At 54.7% G+C, this 10,158-nt stretch overlaps 2 protein-coding genes across 3 annotated transcripts in view; one reads left to right on the forward strand and one right to left on the reverse strand.

Moving 5' to 3' along the window:
- The first annotated feature begins 1,399 nt into the window (after positions 1-1,399).
- On the forward strand, positions 1,400-3,923 carry LOC105984224 (selenoprotein M). The gene is made up of 5 exons (XM_013014329.1): positions 1,400-1,617; positions 2,844-2,879; positions 3,075-3,109; positions 3,432-3,510; positions 3,589-3,923. The coding sequence occupies exons 1-5, from the start codon at positions 1,486-1,488 to the stop codon at positions 3,745-3,747; spliced, it is 441 nt and encodes a 146-aa protein (XP_012869783.1). The 5' UTR covers positions 1,400-1,485; the 3' UTR covers positions 3,748-3,923.
- A 199-nt stretch (positions 3,924-4,122) lies between these two features.
- Smtn (smoothelin) overlaps positions 4,123-10,158 on the reverse strand; it is a 22,783-nt gene continuing 16,747 nt past the window's right edge. The window contains exons 17-21 of one of the 2 annotated variants that reach the window (XM_013014440.1): positions 9,668-9,841; positions 9,326-9,440; positions 8,446-8,597; positions 7,333-7,497; positions 4,123-4,409 (exon numbers count right to left, since the gene is read on the reverse strand). In XM_013014440.1, the coding sequence (XP_012869894.1) occupies positions 7,353-7,497; positions 8,446-8,597; positions 9,326-9,440; positions 9,668-9,841 (586 nt within the window). In that variant the 3' untranslated portion in view covers positions 4,123-4,409; positions 7,333-7,352. Of the gene's footprint in view, positions 4,410-7,332; positions 7,498-8,445; positions 8,598-9,325; positions 9,444-9,667; positions 9,842-10,158 lie in introns of both variants that reach the window. The other variant, XM_013014441.1, reaches the window with a different exon arrangement.

A 10,158-nucleotide genomic window follows, 5' to 3' on the forward strand; every position in this document is an offset into this window, starting at 1 on the left:
GCTCTACCACTTGAGCCACCGTGCCACTTTTGGTTTTCTGGTGGTTAATTGAAGATAAGAGTCTCACGGACATTCCTGCCTGGGCTGGCTTTGAACCGCAATCCTCAGATCTCAGCCTCCTGAATAGCTAGGATTACAGGTGTGAACCACTAGTACCAGGCTAAAATCACATTTTCAATGTTTCTTCCCTGCTCCTCCTCCTCCTCCTCCTCTTCCTCCTCCTCCTCCTTCTTCATCTTCTGGCAGTATTTAGGTTTGAACTCAGAGCCTCCCACTTGCCAGGCAGGGTTCTATTACCGAACCACATTGCTGCCCTTTAATGTCTATTTTTTAAATAGAAGAGGCCCAGATATGCAGAAATACCTGATCTAGAAGAATCATAATGCAGTCTTGGCTCACTCTAGATCCAGTGAGAAAGAGCTAAGTGATCTTTTGGTATCTGCCAAGGTTTGGTCTTCTGCTCTTTCCCCATCCAAAAACCTGAAATCTGAGGACTTCAGTCCATTATATAAAGTTGGCTTAGTATCTGTGTATAACCTACATCCATTCATACATCTTCCCATGTACTTTTATGCTATAAAGTAATTGTTATACTTTATTGGTTGGAATGACGTATGTGTGTGTGTGTGTGTGTGTGTGTGTGTTCTGTACAGATGCAAATCTAACTTCTAAGATTTTCAAGTCCAGGTTGGCGGGACTCACAGCTGTGACAAAGGACTGACTGTACTTTCTGTGTCTGTGGGAGACATGAGGAGCAAAACATCACCTAGATTTCTTCATCTTTGATCTGGGGAGATGAGTGTAGGAATGTTTTGGGGCTTAAATCTCATCTCCATAATACAGTTCATTCACCTTTCTGAGCCTGCTTCCTAAGGCTGCAAAACAGAGTTCCAGGGGCCTTGAAGAAGTCTGGAAGAATGAAAGCCAGGGTGGACTAGATACTGTTCCAATGTGCTTTATTACAGAGTAACTCTTTTATTTGAGCCTCCTCCTTCACCCCCCCTCCCGCCTCCCCACGGAATAGGCAATATTCCTATTGCTCCTATGATGTGTGCTCTGAAGAATGGAAAGGAACTTGGATAGAAATTTCATCCAGAGACATCAGAAGTACAAACCAGGATTCCCCCAGCCTTCACTTTCCCTGTCCTAATTTAAGGATCTGAAGCCCACGGTCTGCCTGCACCCTCTGGTGGCGCGAAGTGGCTCTGTCTCGACGCATCCACAGTCCGCAGTGGACCAAGCAGGGACATTTCTGGGACTTGGGAAGTGAAAGCCACGTGAGTCCGGAGGAAGGAGGATCGCGGGGGAGGGGGGAGGCAGGGGAAACGGGGGCGGGGGGTAGGAGGCGGCGCGGCCCGGAGACCTAGCTAGCGCGGGGCGTGGCTTTGGTAGGGGCGGGGCCAAGCCTGAGGGCCAAGACGTGGCGCAGCGGCCGGGTGGTTTCTCCGGCAGCCTGCGGATCCACTCACTGCCGGCCAGGTACCAATGAACCTCCTGCTGCTGCTGCCGCCGCCTCTGCTACTGCTTCTCGCGGCTCTTGTGGCTCCAGCCACTGCCGCCACCAGCTACCGGCCGGACTGGAATCGCCTTCAAGGCCTGGCCCGGGCCCGGGTGGAGGTGAGTTCGCCAGCCCCCCAGCTCCCAACACCCGGGCCCCACAACCCTGCAACATCATATTCTTGGGATCATGGCTCGTTCTGGCCCCAGAAACGCTCAGACCTCCCAGTCTCCCCTCTCTTTTCTTCCATGGTTCTGAGACCCTCCATTTCCCTCTCCAGCCTTAGGATGCTTAGTCTCCACAGAGGAAGGCTGAGACTATGGATCTTGTGGCCCTGGATTCTGAACCCTTGTTCTGCTTCTAATCTGGTCTGACTGCAGGCCCTTGGACACAATCTGGCCTCACAGTGGACCCTTGACACATTGGACCCAATACCCTCTTTACCAGGCGTTGACTCTCTCAAACTTGCCCATCAGAACCCAACTTCATCCCCAACCCCATCGCTCCAAATCCTCCCCCTCTCTCCCCCCCCCCCCCGGGATTCCTACCCTGGCCCAGTTTCTGGGCCTGGAGCTCTATGGAGTCTTTCTCCCTTCTTCTGAAAGAGAGTCTTTCTGGGTGCCTCCTCCACTATGCAGGAGCTTGGGAAATGGGTGGGGGGCGCTGAGAACTTGATTACCAATAATTCATTTCACAGCTGCCCCCAGGAAATTCCCCTCGCAGTCCACCATAGCCTCTCTCTGGGCCCCTTCCTTTTCTGACAAAAGATGATAGGGTAAGGTAGGCATGGAATGGGCAGTCCTGGGGTCCTGACTCCTGTTAGGAAGTGGACTCCCCTGGAGTCCTCCCATCCTCCCAAGTCAGGGAAGCAACCAGATGGTCTGTGGGGCCAAGCTGCAGGTGGCTGGCAGAGCTGGCCTAGGGTAGGGTAGGGACCAGATGGCAGATGCTCCTAATGGGGGCTGCCTAGGCAGTTCTGAGCTATTTCCTTCAAGTCTGCCTATCCTCTGAGGTTTCTGAGACCAAAGGTCAGGACTAGAGAGGCCTGAGAGGCTCAGGGTCATTATATTTGTCTCTTGGGTACTGAAAGGCAAGAATAAATAGGGTGTGTAGGCAAGAGCCCCAGGGCTGGCAAGCCCCCTATGGGTCTCTGGCCTTACTCCCATTTTCCCTGGTGTCTCTAGGCCTGAGCTCCTGTGCAACAGAGCTCCTGTGCACAAGGATCCACTGTCTCTTTCTCACCTTGGCAATTGCTCTTTACGGTCTTGGGTGGGGAGTGCTGGGCAGAAGACGTGTATGGGCCTCCTGACATGCCTCTTTTTTTTTTTTTTTTTTTTGTCACCAGACCTGTGGAGGATGACAGCTGAATCGCCTAAAGGAGGTGAGTTTGAAGGACGAGGTCCCCGCTTCTGTGTCCCTGAGCCTCTTGGGGAGTGGGCAATGTGGTCTCAATGCCTGGGGGGCAGAATTCATGGAGTCAGGAGCCTAGGCCTGGCTTGCTGTATGACCTCGCAGGGTTTATTTTCCAAATGGGAAGGGGTTAGGGGTCATGATCTTTGATCCTCTGTTCCCTCAGGTGAAGGCCTTCGTCACCCAGGACATTCCACTCTAGTATCCTTTTGTTTGGGGGAAGAAGGGAAGAAGGAGGGCACCAGGGAGAAACTCCTTTGAAGATAGAGATGGCAGGGGTTTTCCTCTGGCAAATGGAATTGATTGACATTGACCGTCCAGAGGATTCTGAGATGGTGTCCAAACTGGATAAGCAAGAGAGGCTGACTGATGGAGAGCAGGGCCCTTTATAGCTCTAAATCCTAAATCTTCTCCCTGTAAATGGCGATCTTGGCCCCAGTGTGCGCGCAGAAGAGGCAGTTCGGTTCACATCACCAAACCAACCCCTTCTGCCCACTCCTACCCACCTTAACAACCCCTTCAGCCACAACCTGGTGATGAAACACCTCCCTGGGGCAGACCCTGAGCTCGTGCTGTTGGATCGACGCTTCGCGGAGCTAGAGGTGAGGCCTGGAAAGGCGGGCGGGGGCGGGACCGTGGGCGTGGCCGGAGCGCTGACCCCGCCCCTTCCCCTACCCCAGCGCATCCCACTTAGCGAAATGACCCGCGAGGAGATCAACGCGCTGGTGCAGGAGCTCGGCTTCTACCGCAAGTCGTCGCCGGACGCGCAGGTGCCCCCCGAGTACGTGTGGGCGCCGGCTAAGGCCCCCCAGGAGGCTTCGGACCGCGCCGATCTGTAGTGGAGTCCCGAGCCACGGCGAGCTAGGACCAACCCTGCCTGAGCCCCGGAGACAGAATGAAGCGCTCAGCATCCCGGGAGCAGCTCCTTTGCTGAGGGCCGACGCTGGGTCCCCGAGCCGGGCAGGAACGGGGTTGGGGAGCTTCCTCCCGCTTCCCGTCTCTCCGTCTCCCCCCCACCCCCCAGTCCAGCTCCATTAAAGCGCTCCCGCCTTTCCTGAGATTCTTCTGCGCTTTCCTTTCCCGGGCGGTGATGAGAAATCGAGCACAGGGAAGACCATCCGGAGACCCGGCAGAGCTTTACCAGCCCGGGCACGCGAGCTGGGGGACAACCCCCCCCTCCCCGAGACAGAGCCAGAGAGAGAGTGGAGTCCGGATCGTTGAAAATCAATAATTTATCAAAACGCTGCGTGTGTTTGCAGGGAAGGCTGTCGCGGCCGACGAGACGGCGGTGCGCAGGCGCGCGGAGAGCGGGCAGTGCGGGAAGGGCGGGGCGGCGGCGGGAGGGAGGCGCTAGACGTTCTTGCCGCGCATGCGCAGCTCGTGGCGCCGCAGGTGATTGTAGAGCGACTGCACGTAGGTGAAGACGCACTTGGGGTCCGGCTTCTTGCCCATGATCATCATGTCGTCCACCTCTACCAGGGGTACACAGTCCACCAGCATCCTGCGGGAAGCGGGGAGCAGGGGTCGTTGTCAGTGCAGCCAGCCTTCTGCACCCCTCTACCCCGAAGTACGGCAGCCAGCTGTTCTTACATTCCAGTCTTCATCAATGAAGCGTTGGAGGAAGGCGGCAAGCCCCGCCCCACCAGCCCAAGCCCAAAGGCAACCATGCTGGTAGGAGAAGCTAGGCCGGTGTGGTGGGGGAAAAGGCCGTGTCCCACCCGTGTCAGGCAAGAGTCAGCCCTCCAGTCTTGGCTACAGACCCTCTGGAAGGCCTCCTGCTCACCCTCATGGCACACTCCAGTTGGCAGAGGTCTGTCAGTTGGGCTAATACAACCCGGGGGCATTCACTGTTGGCAAATCTTCCTCCGTGGCCAGCACCAAGACTTACTCCCATGAATCTCTGGGCCCCTGATGATTATCTACCAACTGTATGACCTGGTGCTTTCTGCCAAGAGGTGGTAGAACCCTTCTCCTTCCCTTAGGGACAGCCCTGCTGCTGGAAATTGAGGCTGTGCGTGCATGCGTGCGTGTGCGTGTGTGTGAAGTGGATCTTTAACCCTTGTCACCTGCTTTCACTAGACTCAGGGCCCCTACCAGTACCAACTGGACCATCTATGCTCAGGGGGTGATGGCCTATCTGCCCATCCTTAAGAGTGCCAGCTCTACTTGACACATAGGGAAACTGAGTCAGAGGAGAGCTGTTCTGCTTCAAGCCTAGTCAATTGATGCAGGGCTGGCCCTGATGGGACACAGGCCCCAGCCCTAGATGCTATATGTCTCAAGACGCCTTGTCCTTAGATGGAGTAGGTTGTGGCTTTTATGCAATAGACAATCCAGAACTCTAAAAGCAGAGTGGGCTCTCTGGCTCTATTTCCTGTTCTTCCATAGACTTTTTTTTCTCCTCATTTCTGTTTTTGGATAAGGTCACACTCTGTAGTCCAGGCTGACCTCAAATCTAATATCTGTCTGCCTCCAGATTTTACCTCCAGGTCTTGCATCACCATACTGCCAAATAAGACCTCTTCCCCTTTATTCCCTGTGCTCTTCTGCCCCCGACACCTGGCACACAGCAAGCAGCCTGTCATTGCTGCTGACTGAGTTTGCTTTGGCAGGAAAGGCAAGGGTAAGGAAGACTCCCATTTCCAAGATGTGGAAGAGCCTAAGACCTTCACAACCAAACCGAGCACTGTGGTGGGGCTGGGTTCTTCTCTTAGCTTCACTGGATTCTTTCAAGGAAGAAACCTGGGAGGCAGAGAACCTCTGTGTTTTTTTTTCCTTCTTCAAGTTCTAACTCTGACCTTCCCTTCTGTGGTTGTTGGATAACAACGTGCTCTGTTCTGGGACTCTTTCCTACTTTTTATAAACAATATAGTCATTCCCTACCTTATCTGAAACCTTGAAAACACTTCACATGAGTGACAGGTACCTGGCTCTGCTGCTGCTGTGCTTGCCCTTAGGGTCATCCCTGCCCCACCACTGGGCTTGTTTCTCCAGCTGTATCATGGTACCAAGGCAGCCTCTTTCTGAAGTGTCTTCCAGCGGTGGCTATCTTCCCAGGGATCCCAAGGCCTCCCTCCCCCAACCTGGAGCTCCCTCCCACCCCTGGTGCCTTCCCTGGAGACCTTATAAAGCCATTGTTTACACTGGGGCAGCATGGCTCAGGGCTCAGGCTGCCCCAGTGACAGGCCAAACACTAGGCAACTGCAGCAACAGTACAACAGTACAGCTGAGTCACACTTTCCAAGTAGATTGGGGTTCACAATAGGTCTTTTCCCCCTCTAGGTTACTGGGCAGCGGCTCCTCAGTCCATATATGACCTAGACACAGTACCAAGTGCATCTTCCCTTACCTGCACCTCTGACTATGGGTGCATGCGTGGGCTGTTCCCACAATGATCCAGGCCTGTGGAAAGGCATCTGAGGGCACCCTAGTTGGCTTTGCTCCCGACTCATTACTTTGGGCAAGCCCTTTAGTCCCTTATGGGTCTCTATTTTTTTTCTGGATCTCTATTTTTTTTTTCTGTCTAGAAAATTGTTGGGGAAACTCTTGGGATGAGAAAAAGAGTCACTGAATGAAGATATCTGGAATCTCAGTTTGGGGCCCTGGATCTGATCTGGAACCCTCCACCCCTGGGGATCCTCTTAAGCCTACCTCTCCCCTTCTCTGAATTTGTCTGGAATTCTCTACTGGGATACAGAAGAAAGCTGTAGCTGGCTTGGGAAAATCCATAATCCTTAGCCAGAAACTTTTTCTTGTCAAACTGGCCTTTGTTCCCAAGTCCCTCACCTTGGGGGGTAAGACACCACCAAATCTCCAGAACCCCATATTACCAGCTTGGGCAGCTTCTTGGTCCGCCCCCCCCCACACCTTTCCCTTCCCAAACAGACCTATCAGGAATCCTGACCCCTCTACTTCTGATGCTACTCTAGCCATCTAGTTCTTCTCAGGCTTCTCTTCATCCAAGGATTGTTCTAGAATGCTAAGCTGAAGCCAGCCAGCCAGCCACCCTGTTGGGAAAGCTTTCAGGATTCGTGCTGTCCTCAGGAGGAAGTTTAATGCTGTAACTGTGGCCCCTTCCTCCAACCTCACACCCAGGCTCCACTTCCTTTCCTACTGCCATGTTCTGTCTAGCAGTTAAGCCTGCAGCCTGTGAGGGTCACGTGGGCACAGGGGATTGGGTACCCTTTGGGCTCCCGATCTTCCCCATCATAATCCTCCTCACCTAGCTCATTATCAATGATCCTTGCTAAAACCAAATGGTTTTACCTGCTGAGCCCTGAAGTACCAGAAAACAGGTCCTGTCTGCCTCCTCTGGCTTTTACAAGGGTCTCCCTGCACCCCCCCCCACTTCCCAGCCCCTCTCTATGCCCCTGATGAGCAGACTCCAGTGCAACAGGGCAGGTGGGAGAGGTGGCGTTTCTCACCGTGGGGCCCCAAGCAGGGGTTAGGACTTTTTGGTTTTTACCAGTCCCTTCTGGACCAGACAGCGGTAGAACTCCTGGATGTACGTGTACACGCACTTCCAGTCAGGCTCTCGAAGCCGCACCATGTCCTCTGTATCCAGGAGCTGCGGGCAGTCCGCATGGGTCCTGGGGAGGGTAGGGGGCCAGGAAGGGGAGGCAGGGGAGGACAGGGCCCAGTGGGAGGAAGATAGGGGAGGAGGGGAGGGAAAGGCCAAGAAGAGAAAAGGGAGGAGAACAGAGACACACATACACACACACACACACAGAGACAAGAGTTCAGTTACGTTCTCAGTGCCGCAGTCTGCCAGCCCCCCGCATGCCCCTTCCCAACATGGTGGACGTGCTTGCTCACTACCCATCACTAACGGTGCGCGATGCAGACAGGGGTGGGGACAAACCAGTCACAGGTGCAAAGAATTCTTGGGACAAGCGGGAATGAGGAGGGTGGGGAAGGATGATACTGGCGTTGAGGTTGGAAAGGGCTGTGCCCCAGGGAAGGGGGGGGTGAGGGAGGCGTGAGAGGAAGTGGGGGAGGAGGAAAAAATCTGGAAGGAACCAGAATGAGAATGGGGGAGAGAAATTAAAGAGCTGGAGGAGGGTGCTAGGGTGAGGTGAGCAGAAGGGGTAACGATTCCAAAGTGGAGGGCTTGCGATGTCCTATATAAGCTCTGGCAGCATCTATATAGGCTGAGCGGGCACGGTGCCCAGGGTCAGGAGCCTCCTTTTGGAATCTCCCGCCGGGATCCCGTGGGAGCAGGAAGCTCTTGTGAGAGTTGGAGGAGAGCAGGACAGAGGAAGGGAGAAAGGAAGGAGAAGGAGCAGAAAGAGGGGAGGGGAGATGGGCAGGGCCACCTGATAGGCTTTGGCCTGGGCTGGGAGGTTGGCCTGCCGCTCCTTCCTTCCGGCGGGCACTGGGCACACTCAGCAGCAGGTGGGCGGGGAAGGACAGGGGCTCTCTGGGGAAGGGGGCCTCAGCTGCAGACCCAGAGTACAGCTGGTCCCTTCCAGGAAGGGGGAAGGTCTTGGGGCAGCTGAGCCCAGGCGACAGCAGCTGGGCTGTGGGCCCCCACTTACTCAGCGGATGAGAAGGCCACCTCAAAGTTGTGGCGCCGGTTCTGTGGGCTCAGTTGGCCATAGTCAAAGGCCTCAGGGAAGAAGTTGTGTACCAGGGCACAGAAGGCCATCCCATCACTCCAGCTGGAGGAGAAGTTCTGGATGTCCACATGCTACAGGCGGAAGAAGGCCAGGTCAGGACTTCCCCCACGGCGCAGGGCGGGGGGAGGGGTGTATTAAGGGGATGAGGGTTGGGGGGAGGGGCAACAATTCCATGCCCACTGCCCCTACCCACTGTATCAGCATACCAGACCTAGGGACCTGGGCTCAAAGAAGCCCTGAAACTTTACTCAAGGTTGCCCAGTAAGTGAGCAGCAGCCTCCAATTCAGTTTATCAGCTCCCATGTCTGTGGTGACAGAACTACCAAGAAGCCTAGTGTCATTCAAGACCACAGAATGTACCCAGTGCCCCCACAGTGTAAGGAGGGAACGCTAAGAATGGAATTGGACCTCAAACCATACCCCTGATCCAAGGGACCCTGCCACTTGACCTTATTCTGGAATTTAAGGCACACCACGTATCTTTCCCCCCTTTTTCTTCCCTTTAAACAGGAGCTCCTTATACATCATTACACACCAAGCTTCACTTTTCTTTTGTTTTTTTTTTTTTTGCAGGACTGGGGATAGAACATAAGGTTCTCAAGCACTTGAGCTCCCTTCCCCTGACATGTCCACTTTGAACCTCAATTTCCCCATCCCCAAAAGGCTTTTGGTGTTCCCCACAGTGAATGGGGTGGCTGGGCAGCTACAGCAGGGTGTGTTCTTCTGGAATGGGTGTCCTAAGCTCTGGTACTGGGGTGGGGGTGGGGTGCCCTGGACCACTGGGTCTCCTAGAGCTCACCTCATAGCCTCGAGTCTTGGCTCGGCACCAATCCAGCAACATCTGCTTGATGCTGTTGGCATTGGGGACCCCAAAGCTAGTGGAGCGCTGCACAGGTGTGCGGGGTCCTCCTGGGCTGCTGGGATGAGGGAAGAAGTGTTGGGTTAGGGTTACAAGACTTCAGGGGTCATCACCAGAGTGGGCACACAGGCTTGAATCTCATGACCATCCTACCACAAAACCCAGCAGCTCTTTTCTGGCTCCGCCCACCACCACTCAGGCCCCTCCTCTGATGTCATCAGGCACCACCCCCTAAGACTGCCCATCCCCCTAAGATGCTGCCCAGCCCCCTCTGTTACTCACCCCGCAGTGCCCTCTTTCTCCAGCTTCTCAATCATGGCTTTGCGTGCTTGGGATGCTGAAGTCTTGGGCAGACTCTGTGTCTTCATCAGTTCTTTCTTCTTCTCTGCCTGGCGTTTCTCAAGGGCTGCTAGGCTACCAGGCCGAGCACTAGCCTGGTCCTCTCGGTCAAAGATGCTGCAGGGTGGGAAAATGGCTGTTAGGCCAGAAGAGGAGGAGCAAGCAGCTCCATTACTGCTTGCTGATGGAGGGGCCTGGTATTGTGTCAAAGCCCCCTACATCTTCACCACCAGCAACTTGGGACAATGAGGTAGGAGGGTTCTCATAACATCCATTTTCACATACGCACTGAGACTCAAAGGACAAAAGTTGGGGAGCCAAGCTCTACCACTCAGGTTAGCCCCCTGCAGCTATCTTTTTTTTTTTTTTTGTCGGTCGTGGGGCTTGAACTCTGGGCCTGGGCGCTGTCCCTCAGCTCTTCAGCTCAAGGCGAG

This window comes from Dipodomys ordii, unplaced genomic scaffold (genome assembly GCF_000151885.1).
Source record: "Dipodomys ordii isolate 6190 unplaced genomic scaffold, Dord_2.0 Scaffold23, whole genome shotgun sequence".
NCBI lineage: Eukaryota > Metazoa > Chordata > Mammalia > Rodentia > Heteromyidae > Dipodomys > Dipodomys ordii.